The sequence below is a fragment of the Schistocerca americana genome, chromosome 3 (assembly GCF_021461395.2).
Source record: "Schistocerca americana isolate TAMUIC-IGC-003095 chromosome 3, iqSchAmer2.1, whole genome shotgun sequence".
Lineage (NCBI taxonomy): Eukaryota > Metazoa > Arthropoda > Insecta > Orthoptera > Acrididae > Schistocerca > Schistocerca americana.
Genome location: NC_060121.1, coordinates 945,407,411 through 945,431,116, shown reverse-complemented (window position 1 = coordinate 945,431,116; position 23,706 = coordinate 945,407,411). Strand labels below are relative to the sequence as shown.

At 40.0% G+C, this 23,706-nt stretch overlaps 1 protein-coding gene across 1 annotated transcript in view; it reads right to left on the bottom strand.

The window, feature by feature from the left end:
• Positions 1–22,016, bottom strand: part of LOC124606566 (dehydrogenase/reductase SDR family protein 7-like) — a 35,431-nt gene extending 13,415 nt beyond the window's left edge. Inside the window, exons 1-4 of the mRNA XM_047138550.1 lie at positions 21,836–22,016; positions 16,578–16,750; positions 2,948–3,091; positions 1,392–1,611 (exon numbers count right to left, since the gene is read on the bottom strand). Of these exons, the coding sequence (XP_046994506.1) occupies positions 1,392–1,611; positions 2,948–3,091; positions 16,578–16,750; positions 21,836–22,016 (718 nt within the window). The remainder of the gene's footprint in view (positions 1–1,391; positions 1,612–2,947; positions 3,092–16,577; positions 16,751–21,835) is intronic.
• Positions 22,017–23,706: the final 1,690 nt, after the last annotated feature.

The following is a 23,706-nucleotide window of genomic DNA, read 5'->3' as shown; positions in this document are numbered from 1 at the left end:
GTTGAAAGAATATAAACATTTCTATAATAGAAAAAATTTTAATTTTGTTTTCAAAACATTTCCCGTGTACATTCTTAGAGAGTTTGGTAGCTTGTTATACCACTGATATATGGACTTCTATCAGTCATTTTTAACGTTGTTCTGTTACAGAAATAGTTACACTTTGTTCTAGTGTTGTGATCATGTACATCACTGCCCTTGACAGCTTCTGTTGGTTGACTTATAAAACAAGAGTGAGTGCAGTTGTGGATCCGTCAGCAGCCGAGAGCGTTTTATGAAACAGGAACTGATCATTTCGTCGCCAAGTGCGATAAACTTCATAACGCATGTGGTGATTACTTTTGAATGAATCCATTCTGTTGTCCCATTGTGGTGGATATTTGGTTTTCATTTGACTGTCCCTTATATCCTTTAATGGTGCACTCTCTGTAGTCTCATTATTTACCTTCAGTTTAGTTCTGTTAGGCTTTTTTCCTCGTAAAAAAGCTCATACTACTGAAATTATTTACATTAAGACTTGTTTGTTAATCAGTCGTGTATATATGAGCCTTATTAGCTTCCAGTCTTACTATTTTGGCATCCCAAATGTAATTTCGTTGGTACCACTGGCAAATAACAGAGAACAGTAATCAAATAAAATCAAGAACAGTACAAAAGCCCACACATTTGCATACTGTCGGCATAGGGCTGCTATGTTTTGCAGTTATTCTCACACTACTGATGGCACTACCACCTTCAGATGCCAGCAGAAGTGCTGTTTCTATTGCATCTCTTAGGTAATAATTATTAGCTCTCTCACCAATATGGTTGTCTTCCCTGCAGACTGCTAACACTGTGGCGTCTTGTAAAAGTGAATCTATTAATGTACACATGGTACAGGGAAGCAACTGTGTGTGTGGGGGGGGGGGGGGGGGGGGGATTGGATAACAAAAGCATATAGCAGATCTGTATTTCTACCAGTTTCAGATTAAGTTTTATGACACCTAAGTGAAACACGAGTTAGTTACTTTTGTATGACTGCCATGAAAGTAAGTTCATCCAATATAATTAAGTTATAAGCGACAAGGTGTGTCAGTTAATAAATCAACATTTCTTCTGCTATACACAAAGTAACACAATTTTTAAGCATACAGTTCATTATTACAAGTTTCTAGCATGCACAAGGAGTTCATATGAAATAAGCAGGTTTATCAGTTGAACACTAGAAAAACAGTCTTCATATTTTATATGCAATGACTGATCCAAAGAACAACATATTAAAAATCATACTACTAGCGAACAATACAAGTAATAAGATGCAATGAAATATGTTTTAATGGGCTATTACTTATTGTCATAAGGCATGTGCAAACCTAATTGTGCTTTACATATTACATGGGTGATTTACATACCTTTTGTAAGTGCCACCTGCCCAAAGTAATTAATAAGCATGAGTTTGATATCAACATCAATGGATGTGGTCAGTATATTGCCCCGATAACTGATTCCTCCATTATTTATTAAAATATCAATATGACCAAAAATCTCAAGAACCTTTGCTACTTTTCCTGGTAAAACATTCAAATCAGAAAGGTCCAGGGGCAAAACAACAGGAGGATGCGTAACATCAGTCTGAAACATATTCAGTTCTTGCAAGAATTTTTTTTCTGTTTGTGTGTGTGTGTGTGTGTGTGTGTGTGTGTGTGTGTGTGTGTGTGTGATGAGACATAATAGCAACAAATTTTGACAATCATCAATCATCTATCATTTTAAACAGGATATCATTCTCAAATAACTGAAAACAGTTGCTTTTCCAAAATATCAATTCTTGCAATTACAGAGAAGTACATAAGTAGATGCAAGAACAGAAAGTAGGAAACCAATGTAGGGAAAAGAAAATCCATAAGACATTAGCAATAAATGTAGAATCAGAAAAGGACAAAAATATGACAAATGCTACAACACAACAAAAACAACTTTTTCTGAACACTAGGCTTAGCCTATACTATTAAGTTGCCAGCATTTCAAGTGGTAGCTGTGGCATTAAAGATTTCTACTTATTATCAGTTTGGTTCTATTTGGCTGGAATTTAAAATAATAATAATAATAATAATAATAATAATCATCATCATCATCATTATTATTGTTGTTGTTGTTGTTATTATTATTGTTGTTGTTGTGACAAAGTCTATCCCTGTAATGTCCCATTCTGTTCACCTTGACTCTTCACACCATAGCCCTGCATGGCAGTGACCAGAGATGGATGCATGTGCAGGATTTAGCAGCTCTCCCTCAGATAGAGCTTGTGTGATAGACTGCAGTGCAAATATCTACACTGATGTATGCTTCCAATAGCCAATAACTAGAGTGGTGTGCAATGAAGAAGGCATGTGAGTGATGTATGCTACACACAAAGAGACTAAGAATACTTAGTGGTATCACCAATGTTCCGTTCCACACAAGACGCTCCAGCTTAGCTCATTTCTCATTCCTGGTAGCTGGCAACAAAGAGGCATGCTCTACAGCAGGAGCTTCTGATTTTGTTGAAAAATTGACACACTCAGAAAACTAGCCTCCTCATTTGTGAAAATAATACTTGTTGAAGACGTCATCCATAACACACACTACATGGCTAAATAGCCTCATGATGCCTACACAAACACAAAAATCAACAAGAGATATACTTTGTGGACTCTGGAGTGCAAAGATGGTCACAGCCTATCTGTTGCCGGACTGCGAGGAGTGTTAGTACAGACCCCTCTGAGGTCGGCACCCCTTGCACCCCTAGGGCCACCTCTGCTGAAGTTTACGCTATTGACAGGTGTGACAGAACGACACTATCGGGTGATGGGTCAAGTGGCACACTGCCGCTTCCTACTGCACATAAATCCCACCGATCAACTTCTTAGTTGTACACCACTCTTTGAAACAATTTATTATGAAATCTGTAAATATTTACTTTGCTTACACTGTGTGTAGTTAATAACATATTTTTTACTCTTCTGAGTTCATCTTCACGCCGTGCTGCAAGGACAACTCTACAACCAGCTCGGTAGAAAGCATGAGCCAGCGCCTCACCTAAGCCAGAACTAGCACCTGTTATCAGAACCACCTGCAACAGTAACATTGCAAATTGCCATGGCTGTTGTATCTCTGTGCCCTGAAGAGTTTTACAGTATATTATCACAAAAAAAATATTATTACCAAAGCTGTTACAAAAACAAACTCTTATCAGAATCAGCAGCAGAAAAGTAGTTGGCCACGATGTTATTTGCGAAGGGTGTTGCATGTGCTGGTTGTGTGATAAATCTGACAGTAAAATTTAACGAATGTATGTCAACGAAAGAGATGCACGACAAGCTGAGCACCAAAATTTTCCTTCAGAAGTGTAGTGTATCGAAAGAATACATTAAATGTGGAAATGCAATGAAACTGTCCACTTCCCATATCAGTGACAGATGTGTATAGCACTGTTCAGGACGACAATTTGTGACACTATTTCACGCAGATTCAAAAGTCTAGGCTGACAAGTGCAATATCATTCATTTGACTTACTATATGAGAGGCAAATGCAATCAAGAAAATTAATAAATTATGAAACAGAATTTCTGGTCAGTAGTTACCTGCAGGTGACAAAACATGCAGCACTGTTGATAAATATATATAAAAGGAAGAGTGTCACACTTGTAGCTTTCAGAACATAGGTCCTTCTTTGGGGAGAAGAGATGGATAGCTTGGGGAAGGTTAAAAAGGAGGGGCAGGTCACTCAGATCCAAGGATGAGAGGGTACCACCTATTGTCAGGATGAGAGTACACAAAGTGGCAGGGGCAGACATCACATTGTAATCACCCATGTTATTATCCAGATTTTGTAGTCTTGATTTGAAGGGTATCATAGAACTTATTTCGGCTACTCTACCACTCTTTTCCTCCACTTACATTGCTGTTTCATAGTTAGTTGGAACTGCTGAGCTCATGTTAGCTCAAATTAAGCAAACCAATTTTTTGGCAATTCTTTGAGGATTTGTATTATGACGAAATATAGACTTTGGATAATTTTTGCTTATGTTTGGTGTTTGACAGTTGGGGGAGATGTTATTCGTTCAATTTATTCTCACCCAGAACCCCACCATTTCTGCTTGTGTTCTGTTTGTTACAATTTTGTTTCACAATTATTTAAAAAAATTTTGTAACAAAATTTTTATATGCTTTTTATTATAGTTGTATGACTGACTTCATAGTTGCTGTATTGGATTTTTGTGTGTTCACGATTTATTGGTATCATGCATAAAAGTTGAAACCCCTATACTGAACAATTCATATTTCCCAAAATTTTATGCTAATAGCGCTCAGTGTATGAGTACAAAGCATTATAACAATCATCCACAAAAAGAAACCCAGATATGAAATTTAAATAAAGGCCATCTAAAATTCTCTCTTTTGGGTACAATGCTTTATTCTCTTTACTAAATCTAATGGACACATAATAATGAAATTAAAACCAACGCAAACCTTTTAAGAAAAGGCACTTGGGGGAGGACAGGAAGAACATGGGATTGATTAAATAAGTTGTCCATAGTTGATCAACAATGGACTTTTTCAAATGTCAGTACTTCAATTGAAAATTCTAATTAAATCGTTTCCATAGGGACAATGATCTCAACAATTAGGATTACAGATAAGGTAACCAGCAATATTCTCAATAATAACTTTTGGTTAAGCATTAAGCTGCTTTCTGATCCTTCCTTCAGTCATCCATCATGTTTTGTAGATCTCATAAAAAAAGGAGAACCTTCACAAATGTGAAATGAGCCAAGGTATACATTAATGAAAGAGAAGCAAATCATACAAAACCTAATACATACACTGTAATAAGACTGTACTATCGCTATGCTATTACTTGTACCAGCCAATTTTAAACAAGTAAATTAGAACAGAAGTTGCAACTTTGAAAACACAAATTCTGCATTCTCAGTCACACTATATAACGTGGGTTAATCTACTATAGGTAGATTAATTTTTACTTGATTTGCATGCTTTAATTTTAAAAACAGTATTTCCCTATGTCTATACATACTGAGTCCTATTTACAGTAAATTACTACTTGTCATGCAGTTTTACCATGAACACTGGTATTTGTTATAGGTTGGTTGGTTTGGGGAAAGAGACCAGACAGCGTGGTCATCGGTCTCATCGGATTAGGGAAGGATTGGGAAGGAAGTCGGCCGTGCCCTTTCAGAGGAACCATCCCGGCATTTGCCTGGAGTGATTTAGGGAAATCACGGAAAACCTAAATCAGGATGGCCGGACGCGGGATTGAACCGTCGTCCTCCCGAATGCGAGTCCAGTGTCTAACCACTGCGCCACCCCGCTCGGTATTTGTTATACAGTTAACAGAATTCATGAAGTCGTGATTCTAGATATTACACTAATTGGATGAAAAACTGGCTAATGGTGTAGTTTTTTTTTTTTTTTTTTTTTTTTCCTTCCTTTATGTTAGACATGAGTTAGTTGACTGTCTTCCCACCAGAGTGCAGAATTCCACTCTTGAACCTAGTCAAGGAGGCAACATCTATATGAAAATTAATTTTGTGTCTTTTAGTGTGATTCAGTTCAGCTAAAACTCATTTTTAATATCAGCAACAAAAACATATTTAATGTAATAGGAATTAAAGGTAAAATTTCAGAATCCTTAAAAATGCTTCATTATCTACTTTACAAAACATCCTCACTGTTTGTTTCTGGTGAATACACTTTGTTTACTTTAGGTGGACTGCCCCCAGAAGATAATTCCAAAATAAAACAGAATGAAAATAAATCAATACTCAGGTTAGTGGGGTATCTGTGTGTGTACTATTTCAACTTGTTATCTAACTGGGCACCCAAAGGAATATTACATGCAGTTTCATTTAGTATATGTCCATCAACATCTATTTCTAGTGCTGACATGTTATTATAGTTTCTGAAAATTGCATTACTTCAGTTTTTGTCAGATTATCAGAAACTAATGGGCTAAACCACTACCGGATCTTTATTGCTATCATATGAGTTGACTTACGACAGAGTTTCGACCATTGTGTTATCAGCAAACATTACCATTTTTAACCATCCTTTTAAGTGATTGGAAGATTATTCATGTAGGTAAAGAACAAGAGTGGCCACATTGCAGATTATTGAGAGATCTTGTGTGTTATATTACCCATTCTGAGGTTACTTTCATGTCTGCGAGACCATTAATAAGACCCTCTTTTCCCTCTGTTCTGAGGCAAGACTTGTCAAAATACAAGACAGCATAAAATTTTACACATAAATATGTGCAAAATACTGACACATATAAGTTATAATATTACATCTACACTGGTAGCTTTCTTACTGACAAATTGGTCTTGACTGTAATAAAATAAATGATATTTCATCTAATTATAAGAGGTTTATGTACACACATACACACAAGGTAGAAATTACTGGAAAGTTATTGACACACATCGATAGACAGTGGTAAAATAACCAAAAATCCAAAATATGGGTAAGAAAGCTGAATCACATGTCTACTTCACAAAGCACACACAACCACACACATCAATTAATGTGAGTACATTAGTAAAAGATCTTTAGATTTATCCACAAATATTTTGATAATTATATATTGTTTAGTAGAGGGATTATAAGGCAGAACTTAGAAATCTGATCAATATTCCAAATATTCATTAATGTTGTAGAAGCTGTGGATGATTAGTAGATATTTTAGTTCTATTTTAAATGTATTATTTATTTATTTATTTCTTACACCATGGATCCAACTGTGACAATTTCACATGGATGTAGTGTGTGTCAATTTTTACATTGTCAATGACAAGTACTTGTACACTATGTTTACAGGTAAAGAATATAAAGTTACTTAACCACTACAATGATCCATAACACAATATAATGGAATGAGAATCCTTAGACCTACAGATTACAGGTATAAAACAAAGTAAATTAAACCTGAAAAGGTCATATAACCCAGACTGTTAAATATAAGCAGTTAACACTAAAAGAGTTACATATGTGACAAGAATGTTCAGCTTAATGTTCAATTTATATGATAATACATCTTATTTTAAGGCCGTTTCTCACTGTGTTTCATAAACTCTTCCAAACTGTAAAATGACATGGCTAAAAGAAATTGCCTCAGAAGCTCTTTAAATGTAGATTTGTTGGCAATTTCACATTTGATTTCTGGAGGAAGAGCATTAAATATCTTTATACCAGAGGACTGTACACCCTTCTGCACAATCTTCAAATTTTTACCTTCAGTGTGGAAATCATGTTTCCTCCTTGTGTTATACTGATGGTATTCACTGTTACATTTGTATAAATCAGTGTTTTTACTTATGAAACACATAAGTGAGTATATATATTGAGAAGTAGTTGTAAGAATTCCCAGATTCCGGAATAGGCTTCTGCAGCTGCATCTAGGATCTACACCAAACATCACTCTTACAACACGCTTCTGAGCAATGAATATTTTCTTTGCAAGAGGTTGATTTCCCCAGAAAATAATTCCATATGCCATCAAAGAATGGAAGTAACCATAGTATGCAGCTTTTTTAATGCTTAAGTTTGCACTGACAGAGATGATTCGCATTGCAAAAACTGAAGAGCTGAGTCTCTTGTAAAGATCTAAAATGTGATGGGACCAGTTTACTCTACAGTCAATCTTCACGCCTAGAAACTTTGTTACTTCCACTCTTTCTATGACCTGTGTGGCATATTTAAGAGTCATTTCTTCCTCAGTTTTGGCAGTTGGGGTGAACTGAATATAATTAGTCTTACTCAGGTTAAGTGAAAGACCATTTGCAGTAAACCATTTCATTAAATCTATAAGAATAGTATTAACAGACTCTTGAACATTTTCACATTTAAGACCATTAACCATTATGTCAGTATCATCTGCAAAGATGGTAAAATTGCACTGAATCATTGAAGAATAAGGTAAATCATTTATAAATAACAGGAACAGTAAAGGACCAAGAATAGAGCCCTGTGGAACTCCACAATTTATGTCTCTCCATTCCGATGAAATCATTCCATCACACAAATTGTCTGACTTATCTAAGACTACTTTCTGTTTCCTCTCTGTCAGGTATGACTGAAGCCAGTTATTTGCTACACCACTTATTCCTAGATGGTCTGCCTTCAGTAACAGTATTTGGTGGTTCACAGTGTCAAAGGCTTTACATAAATCACAAAATAACCCTGTTGTCACCATTTTCTCATTTAGAGATTCCAAAACCTTATCTATAAAAGCATATATTGCTTGTTCAGTTGACAGACCTTTCCGGAAACCAAACTGATGTTTGCTGAGAATATTGAATTTATGTAGGTATTCTAAAATTCTAGAATACATGAGCTTTTCTAGTACCTTTGAAAACACAGTCAGGAGAGATATTGGTCTGAAATTTTTAACATCAGTTTTCTCCCCTTTCTTAAAGAGAGGCTTCACGATAGCATACTTTAGTCTATCAGGAACAATTCCTTGCTGCAAAGAGGCATTGAAAATATGACACAGTATATTGCTTACAGAAGTACAACACTGCTTTAACAATTTGCTAGAAATATTGTCTACTCCACAGGAGTTCTTGGTTTTCATGGAGGCAATTGTTCTTTCCATTTCTGATACTGTAACAGGTCTAATATGCATTTGGATGATTTTGTTAGGGAAAGCATTTCACAAAAAGGTCAGGGCATCATTCACAGAACCCTTGCAGCCTATTTGCTCAGACACTGACAGGAAGTGTTTATTAAAGATTTCAGCTATGATCTCAGGATTTTGCACAAGATTCCCTTCATGTTTGATTATGAAGTTTTCTACAGCTCTTTTTTTATTGTTCCCTGTCTCCTTGTTAACTATTTGCCAGACAGTCTTCATTTTATTATTGGAGTTATCAATTTCTTTTACATAATACAGTGCTTTTGATGTCTGAATAACTTTCTTTAGGATTTTACAATACATAATATAATGGCTGATTAATTCTCTGTCCCTTGACCCTCTGGTTGCAACATAAAGTTCTCTCTTATATTTAAATGACACTCGAATACCCTTTGTGATCCATGGCTTCTTTAAGGACGAGGAAATATTGTTCCTAACAAACTTTTTAGGAAAAGCTTCTTCAAAGTGGGATAGGAATTCATTTATGAATATGTTGAACTTTGTATCAACATCATCTACTCTGCGAACTGAATTCCAATCTTCATGCTGCAGCTTATGGTTAAAAAATTCCAGGGTCTCTTTGTTCATAAGTCTGATTGCCTTCCAGGATGGGACTGCTTTCTTGACAGGTCTGTAGTCATGTAGAGTGAGGAGCTGTCCATCATGGTCTGATATGCCATTTACTATTGCAGTGACAGTGAAGTTCTGGTATAAATTTACATCTAAAAATATATTGTCTATCAGAGATTGACAGTCAGGTGTGATCCTAGTAGGAAAGTCAACCACTGATGTAAGATTGTAGGAACTCAGCAAATTCTGGAGCTCTACTTTGTTGTTGCATTCCATTGCGAAGTTGACATTAAAGTCCCCAAGTAAGATAATGTCATTATTTTTAGAAAATAAGGTTGATAGTAACAATTCTAACTGAACCATAAAGACTGTGAAATTGGTTCCTGGTGCCCTGTACACTGTAACTACTATTAATTTGGAACTGTTTAATGTCACTTCTATTGCACACACTTCAAACTGTTGGTCACTGCAATATTTCCTTACATCTACAGATCTAAAAGTTAAATTATTCTTAATGAAAATTACTACTCCACCTTTTCTCATGCTATCTCTACAGTAGTAGGTGGCAAGGCTATAACTGTCTATATGTAACATTTCAATTCCTTCTGTAATATGGTGTTCTGAGAAACATAAGATCTGAGCATTGTTCATAAAGTTTTTGTTATTTATGTTAACTTCTAATTGATCTAGTTTGCTTCTTATTCCCCTTATGTTTTGATGAAAAATGGAGAAGTTGTTTGGATTATTACCTATTTTGGTGGTTTCTTCTTTCTCGTGCCTGTGGTTAAAAAATCCTTCAGATGAGGAGGACACACAACTTTACGTTTACCTCCTGTTCTCTGTGATGATGTCGATTTTTCTTCAGTAGATGCTTCCTTCTTTACTGAAGATGATGAAACTGATGACTTGCTTGTTGATTTACCTTGAGCTGATGCTGTCAATTCCCTTGGAGATGATGAAGCTATTGACTTGCTTGCAGGTGGGGATAAGATTGCTGTTGCTGTAGGCTCCAGGGGTTGTACTGCTGTTGCAGCTGGTGTTTCTGCTGGCAGTGATATTTTTGACGAACTGCATGTAGGCAGGTGCACAAGTGGTGTTGCTGTAGGTTCACAGAGTGGAAATGCTGCCTTTTCTTCTTCTGCAGTACATGTAACCATTGAGTTATCTCTGTTTGGTGAAGAAACAGAATCATCTGAGCATCTAGGTACTGAAACTTCTGATCCATTCATTTTCTTCGTTTTTGTTATTAAGCATACTGGCAGAGGGATTACAGCACGACCTTCCACTGTGTTGCAGTTAATAGAATTTAACAATTGTTTGCACATAGCTTCCTTTCCCTGTGTGTTCCTGTGCATACCATGCTTTGTAAAGTGAGCTCTCTCCATGCTGTTTGCGTCAATAAAGGTAGCCTGTGGGAAACTGCAGCAGAGTTTTCTTATTTTCCTGTTGACTTTGTTAATTTCTAGGTTAACACACGAGCTACTTATTAAGTCATGCCTATGTGGAACACTAAGCACGAAAACTTTTATATGTGAGAGTTTTTCCAAAGTTTCTTTGAGTGCTCTTGTTGCATGATGGCTTTCATTACGATAAACATCGTTTGCACCACCTATTATGACACAGACAGAGGAATTTCTTGTTAGCTTTTCACAGTTTTTCACAATCTCGCCAAGAGGTGCACCTGATTTCACAACACTAGTAATTTTGTAGCGAGATTGCATAGCTATCATTATACTGGCTAATCCTTTGGCATGGCTATCTCCTAATATACATATTTCACTTTTATTTGGCACTGGATTGACATTAAGTTTCTTCCCTGTAGATTTACAAGTTAAACTCACTTTTTTGAGGTTGCTGTTTTCATCATTGGCAGACTTAAACATCACACTCGCAGCATTTAATTGTTCAGTAGGCCTGTATAATAACAGCTTGCTGCACTTGTTAGTATTTGCCGAGAATAATGTTAACATAGGTTCATGATGTTTTGAATGGATCGTTTCTATAGGATTAGGGAAACGATTACAAATAACACTTTCTTCCGAGTTTCTTCTTTTTTCAAAAGAACTTACCACTTTTTCAATGTCGAGGACGTACTTTCTTGCATTCTGTAAATCCTGTTTCAAACAATCTTCAACGGATTCATTGTGACCATTTAAAAATTTCGTGAGAGCAGTTACTTGTGGATCATACTGCGCCTGGCCACAACAACATGAGTGATCTGTCGTATTTATTTTACACAAACACGATGAGTGAATCCACTTATTAATCACTGGACACAATCTGATACCTTCTATAACCTCTTCATTGCACAATACGCAATTTATATCAATAATACTACTAAATTTCGCGGAGCAGTTTACTATAACGTCTATACTCGCCGCCATCTTACATTATTGTTTGATGTTCCTTTGCTTTCATCTGACAATGTATTGAACAGGACTTTTGGTTTACATATTATACTGTCCCAATAGATTTGTTAATGTGTGTCCCTAAAAAAGCCATTTCTATTCCATGTTTCATAATTATGAACTTCACTGTTCACAAAGTTTAATACTCTAAATGAGTCTTACTGAAACTGGAAATTTGAGGTATAAATATACTGACAGGGTCAACAGTATACAAGCAACTTTCCCCTCAATGTTTCGCAAATCTGTTACACCTATATAGGTTCAGCAAACAACATGATTTAAGCAACACTCCACTCAAGGGATCAACATTTTGATTTAAGTAGCGAAACATGCAATGTAGGGCCTACTCCACAAAAACATATCACTTAAACCTCACTGTTAAAACAGGCAGCAGTTTCATACAGAAGAATACTTGGAAAGAGATGCGAAAAAAGAAATAAGACAACATTAAAGAAAATTTTTTAACTGATACTAAAATAATTACAAAAAGAAAAAGAAAAACAGACATCACCATTACCCCCTTTCAACATAATCATGGACCAACACCCCAGATCAATAAAATGAACCGAAAAAATAAGACTCTTCAAAAGGCACATAGAGGATACAGCATCCAAATATGATTCAACTATTTACACAGGGAGACACACTTTAATCTCTCATATTCATCTACATAAATTTGCGAAGTACTACTGTCCTTCCAACAGCTTCATTACCATTACAGTATTATGAAAGGACAGAATGCTACTCACCATATATAGGAGATGCTGACCCCCCCCCCCCCTCACACACACACACACACACACACACACACACACACACACACACACACACACACATCAACAACAACAAAAAAGACACCCTCACTGTCTATATCTCTCTGTACCACTGTCTCTGGCCACAGTGGTCAGGACTGTCATACTGTGTGAGTGAATTGTGCTTGCATAAATGTGTGTGCATTGTCTACTTAAGAAGAAGGCCTTTTGGCTGAAAACTCACCTGTTTAGCAGTCTTTCTTTATATTTTACTTTTCTTGTGCCTGTCTACATCTCAACATCTCCCCTATATGGTAACAATTTATCGTCCTTTGAATATATATATAGCAGTGATAGCTTTTACAGTTCTTTCTTGGCTATGGGGTTCTTTTCTGGAGATTGAAGGCACAAAACCAACTTATTTTTATTCCAGGAAAAGGTCACAATGATAATAACTAGAAGTAGTCATATGACTCACTGAAAAGAACCATGTAAAAAGCTGGGTATCCTTATAGCACCAAGTGAGTCCACCAACAAATCTGTAGTACAAATCAAGAAAAACATTACTAACTACTTCAGAACTAGTACTACACAATTGTGGAACAACATGCAGTTCGGAGTCCTATTTTGCAATGAAAAACAAACAAAAAACTTAAAACAACATGTCCTGGCATTACAGAATCATCCGATTCCACCTGTCTGCTTTGACCCATCACATCAGCAATATGGTGGAAAAGGCTACTTCCAGCATATACAAAATGACAACAATGACGTCACTACATACACACAGCAACAAACATGGACAAAAATAAAAATGACACAATAACGTCTCACTCCAAAAATAAAATGAAACTAACAGGAAAACTGCAGAAAACTGGGGGTTTAGGGCAGGGACAAGCTAAATTTACAAAAAGAAAAAACATTGCACCATCTCAAAACAAATAATATTTAAAAAATTTAAATTACAGCATTCCACTACACCAATTAAAACACAGGAATTGGACATTTCCCTTGACCTACATAGCTCAGATATCCTGAAAACACTCCCACAACCCACATTATCACACCATCAACCTAAACTCAAAACCACATTAGCACGATGACAATCAAAACTCAAATGAACCCAATACCACACGTTAAACTCAGCACGTCCACATTCTCCACCAGAGGGCACGATCTAATACAACAGCATGATATCTACAAACACACCATAGTGACATCAAACACAACATGATTATGGCTCGAGTCAAAGCATACAGATGCAATCGGATGCCTCCATTGACCCTGTTTTCTATCAGGAAGTTAAATTCTATAATTAACTGCCCTAGTTGATAAGTGTAGTAAAATACATTTATTTAAAAGGACAGCTAAAAGATTCTTCATAAGCAACACATACTACACAGATATTGCCAGAGGAGTCATGAGCATTGGTTAATAACCTAAGTGGCATTAGTTCACTTTCCATAGATCAAGTGGCCTCAGCAGCAAGAGACTGTGATCATGTGTCACATTATTCTTTCATGTGCAAATATGGCTACATGCTGACCATTCGTAAGGGTTTGGATTGACTGCCGAACAAAATAATTAGATTCAGTTTCTCATTAGCTAACGTATACTATCAACTAATTGACTTCAAACAGTATCAATGAGCTGCCAACATCCACATACAACGTAAGAGCCACAAATGCTGCAAGTGCACTTTAGTTGAAGTGCACAAATCTTTGCTCCCATTTAGTGATTCTAAACACCCTACACTAGAGCGCACCACAACTTCAACAAGTCCTCTGCAAATATGCTTCATCTTAGTGATGTCACACAAAACATACACATCACAAGCCTAAGGTGACAGGTGGTACTGCAGTTTTCAGTTGACTTATGATCACAATCTAATGCTTTTACAATAAAATGATTTATGATCCCACGGGGAATAATCCGCACTCCTAAGATACCCCCACCCTTTTGGGAAAAGGGGCACCTTTTTTATCATAACTGATTGATTATGACTTGTCATTCTTCTGAACTCAACATATCACAGGGAGAATGCCGACTCAGTTTTTCAGACAGGTTGAGAGGAGCCTATGGAGCTGTCCAGGGGGTGCAGTTGCATGTTTATTGGGACTAGTGTAGCAGGGGATACAACCCGTCGGCTTTGGACATTGACGTCACAAGTCGCCAATCGAGAAGCGATTCTTCTTAGTGTTGTAGCTCCCTTCAGTTGCTGATAAGTGTTTTTTGGCTTTTAAAAAAAAAAAAATCTCATGAGATAGAATAAACAGATCCACTTTATTAAGCAATCAGTAAAAAAACGAAACAAACATAACAGCAAAAGCAAAAATGGTAAACTGCTATCTGGCGACTTGTGACGTCCTTGTCCAAAGCTGACGGGTTGTATCCCCTGCTGCACTAGACCCTGTTTATTGGTCTGGGGTCAGTTGTAACAATAGGCGAGTGGAGTGCAAGGTGCAAAGCAGCATGTTCACGGTCCAGGGGCCACCAGTGGGTACCCTTTGCAAATGCAGTGTAAAACTATGTTTCATATCTTAAGTTATCTGGGGAAAATTGTATGTAAATCGAAGAGCATTGTGCAACAAGGACCACCCTAATGAGGCACTTTATTATGACGACAAATCATAATAGTAAGATGATCACTAGATAAATAAATAAATCAAATTAATAACCTAATACCAACTCCCCTTTAACATTAGCAGAAACAGTGGCACAAGCCAACAACCAACTGTGAACTCACCTGTAAGATATTTAACCCAACAAAAATAAGACTTGTGACTTTACTAGGCTTCCCTCCCAGTTTTGAGCATGTTACTAATTACAGCACCACAAATCTCCCTACAAAAACCAAACCAGCAAGTCCTAGACTTCTTACTGACATCAACCCCAGGATACAAAAATCACTCTCTCCAAATTATATAACACAAGTGTGAAATTTTATCTAAAATAAATTTTGAGCTCTCAAACCATGTATTCTTCCTAACTGAACACAAAATGCAGTCAATCTGCCGGAGCCACATAAATCCGTCACTATTACTGGGGATGGACACAACAGTCCATCAAATTACCACATTTAACACGTCATCTTTCCCTCAAAGTGCCTGTGTTATTTTAAAAAACCCATTAATTCTTTTTTGTCACTACAGGTTCAGCTTAACATGCCCTTATACCTAGTTTTGGAAATGGCTCTGAGCACTATGGGACTTAACATCTGTGGTCATCAGTCCCCTAGAACTTAGAACTACTTAAACCTAAATAACCTAAGGACATCACACACATCGATGCCAGAGGCAGAATTCGAACCTGCGACCGTAGCAGTCGCGCGGTTTCGGACTGAGCGCCTTAACCGCGAGACCACCGCGGGCGGCTATATACCTAGTTTTGTCATCAGTGTGTAACAGACAGTGGCTTTCAGTTGCATACTATTGGGACGTACACTCAATCCTTAGCTACAGTTTTCTGAGGAATTCATTCTAAACACTGATGAGTCATCATTATTCCTGATAAACAAAATCTTAATTAAAGCTTTCCCACTGACATCACCATGTAGGCTGCAACTGAGCACAATGAAATTTATATCAAAATGTTGCAGTCACATTAGACAGAAGTACTCAAACAGCAAGATACTTGCATCATTATAATTTTAATAAAGTTGCAGAGTCCAGTAACAACTGCTGGCATATTACATAGAGCCAAGTTCTGCACCTCGGGCTCAGTACATGTTTTTACCCTGAAGATTATGGCATCTTTCAGGTTATAATGTGTAGAATACCTTTCTGTGCCGTCTTCCACATACGACTGTAGAAGTAATTTAAGCCAGTAGTTCTATTATTGAACACAACTGATAAATGATATACTAAATGGGTAATAAACGAAGTTATATAGGTTTTGGACTTTTCTCATTTTGAAAGGAGTTACTAAACTTACTTGGAATACATGAACACTAAATGCACATTAAAATATGTACAAAATGAGAAGGGTTTCATTGTCCGGGTAACATCGTGGGGGCATACATTACAAATGACATTTATATTGCCACACTGGGCGCTGTGCAGTGTCTCACAAACAATGAGGTAACATGAAACATATAGACAACTGCGCGAACTCATAGGGGTCTTAAAAAATAATTGGTTCTACAATAGATTTTATAACTGCCTCCAACTCAACCTTTTCTTTCAGCCGGTATTTCAGTCGACGCCTCTGTAAAGACTTGTATGCTGCAAATATTGTGAATGGTAAAAGAGTAACCGTAGCGCATATTGTCACCAGCGTTCGCCATATAGACAGTGCTCTTCTATCACTAGCAGTAATTTTCACTCTATCGTCTCTCAGTTTCTTAACCCGTCACGTTCTCCTTCAGCTCTTATTCCTCCGTGCCGCTTCTACCCCCACCACGTTTCTACTGTTGTTTTGACAGATCACAAAAGTATCGAGGTATCGAAAATTTTTTAATATCGCAATGTTAGTCGGTACTCGGTACCGCCTGTGATCGATATAAATCAATTACGAAAGCGCTATTGCACTAGGTTTACAATCGACACACATTTTAAAAGACGAAATCCGAATTTCGGAAACCGTGTTTGCTGTCGTGTTTACATTTAAAGATTTGAAGCGGATTTGCTAGCCCAGTTAAATATGGCGTCTGGAAAACAGCTGATCCAGTTCTGATGTGGTCAATATAACTGTTACTTCTCTTCACTTAAATGTAATAGGTAGACACTTTCATGCTCAGTCTAATACTTCTGCTTCTCCTTCACTGCACAAGAAGTCCATATTAACCTGATATTCTAAAATAAGACGTAACTTGACAATCCAAGCACGTTTCAAAACCAGTTGCATTTACATGGGAGTGAAAATCGATTGCGGATGTTTACATAACCACCCAGAAGCGGTAAAGGAACATCGGTTTACTAAATCCATGTAAACAAGGTGATTCCGATAGAATTTAACCCTTCTACCTCCAACGGGGATAATGAAATTAACCATTTACCATTTTTCGCTTATATTTATACTTTGAAGAGTGCTTAGGGGTTGTGTTGTGTTGGGGGAGGAGACCAAACTTCGAGGTCATCGGATTAGGGAAGGAAGTCGGCTGTGCCCTTTTCAAAGGAACCGTCCTGGCATTTGCTGAAGAGATTTAGGGAAATCACGGAAAACCTAAATCAGGATGGCCGGACGCAGGATTGAACCGTCGTCCTTCCGAATGTCAATAGTGCTTAAATTAGATTAATACTTGCTGCAGAGATCATGTACACGACACCTCGTAATCATGTGAAACGTGTCAGTTTAACAAAAGGGTTCTTTTACATGACGTAATTCAGTTATTTATATAATTGCAAGATAACTAATTTATTTCTAAAAATTCATCTGTTGGGCAGAAGACGTTATCATTCAGATATTCTTGTAATTTGTTTTTAAATGCTATCTGTCAGAGTTTTGAAATTTGAAGTTATTTGGTAAGTGTCCAAAGACTCTTCTGGCAGCATAGTTCGCCCCTTTCTGTACCAAAGTTAGATTTAACTCACGACACTGAAGATCAGCCTTTCTCCTAGTGTTCTAGCTGTGCAAATTGCTATTGGGATGGGTTACTGATAACATATTTCGTAAGTGAATGTATAGGGTGATTCAGATGTCCCTCCCGATGTCTTTGTATACAAGCCGCAGTGTTATACCCGGCCTTCAAAAACCACAAACGAGATTTTCATATTCTCTCGTTAGCTACGCGCCAACTATTAAGTTCTACAGAAAAAATGAACAGGACTTTTTTCGTAGAAATTTTAATGTAGTTAAATTTGGACTGGGATACTTCACCGCCGAAGCACGCAGTTTTCGAGTTATTCAGGACAAACGTGGAAAAATGACCGTCTTCCTCTGCACATTGTTCTGCACTGCTACAGGAGAACTTGATTCTTCATCTTGTACTGTTCTTATGGGAAAGACGACTACCCCCACCACAAGCACTGCTTGCTTTTCTACAGAGTACACCTTCCCAGCATTTCCTGTCCAGTTCTCTTATGTAGGTAGACAAAATTACTTTGTAGGATTTGGGTAACTTTGTAGGATTTGCGTAACGAACACGATATTCATGATGTGTAATGACTGTCAACGTTGCCGATTCACATACACAGTATTTATTTATACACAGAATTTCTGTTTTTTCAGCAATATTCTTGGGGACGGAAGTCCATAGAGATTGTGTCCTGTTCGTGACGTCGGTACTGGCTGAGTAGGTGGTACTGGCGGTGTCATCGTCAGGTCGTCCATCGGTGACTGCACGTGATCCTGTGGTGGGGGGTATAGGCTGATCCTGTGTCCGGTTTTCCGTGTTGTGGTCTGGGACTACACATACAGGACGCCGTCCCTGGATAGCGTAGATAATAATGCAGTTATGTCAACTGACTATGGTATCGGTTCGGAGTGGTAGAATGATCACAACACTGTGCTGTTGCCGACCTGTCGGTTTTCGTATGTGGCAGATACCACGATCATCGTGTCATGTAGAGACACTGTGATATCTTGTGGAAGTTAATGTTTGACATCGACTGTGACGGAAAAGGGGGTTGTGTCGTGGCGTGAGGTCAAAGGGGCGGAATTGTTCCCCGGTGTCTCCAGCAATGTCCATGCTGGCTTCAGTCTATTGACGAACGCAGTAGTGGGTTTGCCGGCTAGCATGATTTCGAATGTGTTGGGTCCCCGTCTTAGTACCTTATAAGTTACACGATACGCTGGGTGCAGTGCTGGCTTGTGGTGTCTGTGCATGGCATTATGTGAGTAGGCCTTTGTGCACAAATACAGTGGGTGTTGCGTAGTGCGACGGCGGTGGGACTCTGATTCTGCGTATCCATTCTCTGACCCATTGTACGAGGTCTTGGAGGTCCTCATTGCCTTCGTCCGTTGTCTGTGTGACAAATTTCGCCGGAAGACTAATTGCTTCACTGTAGAGGATCTCCGCTAGTGAGGCGTCGGGTCCTCTTTGTGGGCCATTCTTATACCCAGCAGCACCCAGGGTAGGGCCTCTGACCATTCATTATCGTGGCACACCAGTGCTGTTTCAGCATCCGGTGCCGCCGTTTCCCTAGGCTGTTTGACTGTGAATGGTAGGCTGTGGTATGGAATCGGTGGCACCCGCAGAGGCGGCACAGTTAAGGGTCGATTCGGATTGTCTGTCCTGATCGGTTGTTAGCAAATCACAGCAGCCAACTCTCGCTATCCATAGATCGGTGAACGATCTCGCCACTGTCTCCACTGATATGTCCCTGAGCAGAGCAGCCTCCACCCTGCGAGTCATTCGGCCGATGACCAATAGGGTATAATGAAATCCGTTAGATTCTGGTAGTGGCCCCACTAAATGTGAGTGGAAAAATAGCCCTTCGGAATGGGGAAGCTCCCTAACGGCAGCTGCTTGTGTCGTCCTGTCTTCGCCCTCTGGCAAGGAACGCACGCTTGTGTCCAAGATGCACAATCCCTCTTCATATTCACCCACACATAACGCTCCGAAACTAGTTTCGTCGTGGGGCACACTCCGGGTGAGCTAAGTTATGGAGCAAGTCGAATATTATTCGGCGATAGTTTGCAGGGACGAAAGGTCGTTACCTTCCCACTGATATGTCGCATCCAAACTAGTTTGTTGGTTCTGGGCACTGGGCATTGTCGTAGTTGTAATCCCGTGTCGCCACCTGGCAAGAATCATTCCAGGTCCGTATCTGTTCCGCACACACGGCGAACGTCTACTGTGAACTGTGAGATATGGTCCAAGTGCCTACACCTGCGAGGTGTGGCGTTGGAAGATGGATTCTTTAATGTGACAGCTGATGGTCGATGGTCTGTATAGTTAGTACGTGGTCTCTCTTCAGTATCGTCACGGAAGTAGCGCACCATTTTGTACGTGGCCACTAGTTCACAGTCAACGTTCGACCACTTCCTTTGAGAGTCTCTCAGTTTTTTTAAGAAAACCCAGAGAGGTTGTGTCATCCCTTGGCACTTCCTGCTGTAATACAGCGCCTATCACTCGGTCGCTCGCGTCTGATGTAAACATAAGATGAGCATCCGGTGAAGGTAGTGCGAGTGTGACAGTGGGGGTTAGTTGAGCTTTAATGTTGTCGAATGCAGTTTGCATCTCGGCTGTTCATGCTAGATTCCTCTTCCCTGATGTACTTTTCCCCTACAGAGCTTCAGTGATGTGAAGTAGAGTCTCAGCTGCACAGGGTAGAAATTGACAACGCTAAGAAATTAACGTAGTTCTTGGTAATTTGTGGGAGGGGACCAATTAGTAATCCGCTCAATATTGTCCTGTGTGGGCCGTATACCTGTTGCGTCGACTAGGTGGTAGACGAACGTGACGCAAGGCTGTCGCAGTTGGGATTTGACAGTATTAACTTCCACTCCGTGTTGTGACAGCTTGTCGTATACTACATTTAGGTGTCGTTCGTATACCTCTGTAGATTTTGAGCATATAATTAAATTGTCTAAACAGCTGTAACAGTGTGGCAGATTGAAAAACAAACGATCAGTGAATCTTTTCCATGTCTGTGCGGTGTTTTTAACCCAAACAGCATGAATACGACTTCATATAAACCAAATGGTATTATAATGGCCGTTTTGTGAACGTCCTCTGGGGCCACAGGTATTTGGAAGTACGCCCTTTTAGAGTCCAGTGCGCTAAAAATGGTTGCCCCTGCCAACTCATGTGCAAAATCTTGGATATTCAGGACTTTGTAGCTATCTATAATTGCTCTGGCATTGAGCTACCGGTAGTCGCCACAGAGGCGCCATGTACCGTCTTTGCCGGCCGGAGTGGCCGTGCGGTTCTAGGCGCTACAGTCTGGAACCGAGCGACCGCTACGGTCGCAGGTTCGAATCCCTCCTCGGGCATGGATGTGTGTGATGTCCGTAGGTTAGTTAGGTTTAATTAGTTCTAAGTTCTAGGCGACTGATGACCTCAGAAGTTAAGTCGCATAGTGCTCAGAGCCATTTGAACATTTTTTGTACCGTCTTTCTTTGGCCGCATAGTGATAGGTGATGCCCATGCACTGTCCGAAGGTCTGATTATACTGTCCTGGAGAAATTCGTCAATAGCTACCTTGAGTTAGTGGGGGGGGGGGGGAGTAGTCTAGGTGGTGGGGACAGCGGTACGGACGGTTCCAGAGTTGTATTAATTCTGTGTTCTGTGGACGGCGCCAGCCGTGCTATGCTAACTGTTTTGTTTGGTAGGGGTGGTCCAGGAGGCGGACTCCTGTTGTCTGATCTGTGCACAGGGATGGTAGCTTTGTCGGTGGGTAACCCGCTCACAAGAGCAGAAACGCTGTTGCAGTTCAACCCACTCGCAAGAGCTGCGTCACCAAGTATAACAGGCACTGTACTAACCTCTGTATCCGTGCTAACGGCTGTACAGATATCCTGTGGCTCCCGGGTGTGCCGAGCTGTACGTAGTTGCCGCTTGATTCGTTGCAGTGGGCTGTCCAGTTCGTGATGGCGGCTGCGTAGCTGCTCGTTCTCTGTACATGTCTTGTTGTTCTCCTTGTAGATGTTCTTGTAGGCTGCGATCTTTTCGTGGAGTTCATCGCACAGTGTTACACGCTGCAATGCAAGATCCGCTGCAGTCTCCATGTCTAGCGGTGGAGAGGGAGGGTCTGTGGTGGACGGCAGACTGTCACTGAAGACGTGTAGTCCTTTACCTTGTAATAACAGAACCCTGCTGAGATCCGGGATAAGGCGTTAATGATGGAGGAAGTCTTCTTTGAGCACTGGTTCCACCATTTCAGCCACAAGGAAAGTCCATGGACGTGGTGTGTGGTCGCCTAGCCGGAGGGTAGCAGAGGTTGTCTCCATTACCGGTATTATTGAATCACATACCGCTCGGTGTTGTATGGTTGAGAGATTGTGCCTGCCGCGCTGGCCGAGCGGTTCTAGGCGCTTCAGTCCGGAACCGCGCGACTGCTACAGTCGCAGGTTCGAATCCTACCTCGGACATGGATGTGTGTTATGTCCTTAGGTTAGTTAGGTTTAAGTAGTTCTGAGTTCTAGGGGACTGATGACCTCAGAAGTTAAGTCACATAGTGCTCAGAGCCATTTTAACCATTTTGAACTGTCTCATATTTGTGCGCCATTAGAATATTTAGCAGTAGATCGCTGACGAGATCCACTTGTTCACCGAGATGGACTAACAGTTCTCTCCGGCCATCCTCGATCCCTGCAGTCCTCGTCATATATTAGCATAAAGCAAACCACACATCTGGTGAGTCTGTGTGAATGGGCGGCAGTTGGAGTTTGATAGATGGTGGGTGGTTTCTGTAGTGGTTGTTTTGTGTCGGTCCCACTGAGTTGTCCTTGTGCAGTAGTTGCATGGCCTTGCTCGGACCGAGTGCGGTGGCCTGATGAGGTATGGCCACTGTTTGTTGTACCTGTCGGCATGGTGTGGTGTGGTATTCCAGTAGGAGCTGTGGTCCGGCGTGCAGCGGGGCCGGCCGGGCGGCGGCGTCACGCCTGTGGAGTGGCGAGATGTCGGAGCGGCTGATATCTCAGTGCCATCGCCCGTGTATAGAGGCATGAGTGGACTGCGTAGAAATATACACTAGTGGCCATTAAAATTGCTACACCACGAAGATGACGTGCTACAGACGCGAAATTTAACCGACAGGAAGAAGATGCTGTGATATGCAAATCATTAGCTTTTATCATCACGTTTCCGACTTTGATAAAGGTCGGATTGTAGCCTATCACGACTGCGGTTTATCGTTTCGCGAAATTGTTGCTCGCGTTGGTCGAGATCCAATGACTGTTAGCAGAATATGGAACCGAGCGAGGTGGCGCAGTGGTTAGACACTGGGCTCCCATTCGGGAGGACGGCGATTGACCCCGCGTCCGGCCATCCTGATTTAGTTTTTCCGCGATTTCCCTAAATCGCTCCAGGTAAATGACGGGATGGCTCCTTTGAAAGGGCACGGCCGACTTCCTTCCCCATCCTTCCCTAATCCGATGAGACCGATGACCTCGCTGCCTGGTCTCCTTCCCCAAACAACCCAAACCAGAATATAGAATCGGTGGGTTCAGGAGGGTAATACGGAACGCCGTGCTGGATCCCAACGACCTCGTATCACTAGCAGTCGACATGACAGGCATCTTATCCGCATGGCTGTAACGGATCGTGCAGCCGCGTCTCGATCGCTGAGTCAACATGTGGGGACGTTTGCAAGGCAACAACCATCTGCACGAACAGTTCGACGATGTTTGCAGCAGCATGGACTATCAGCTCGGAGACCATGGCTGCGGTTACCCTTGACGCCCCATTACAGACAGG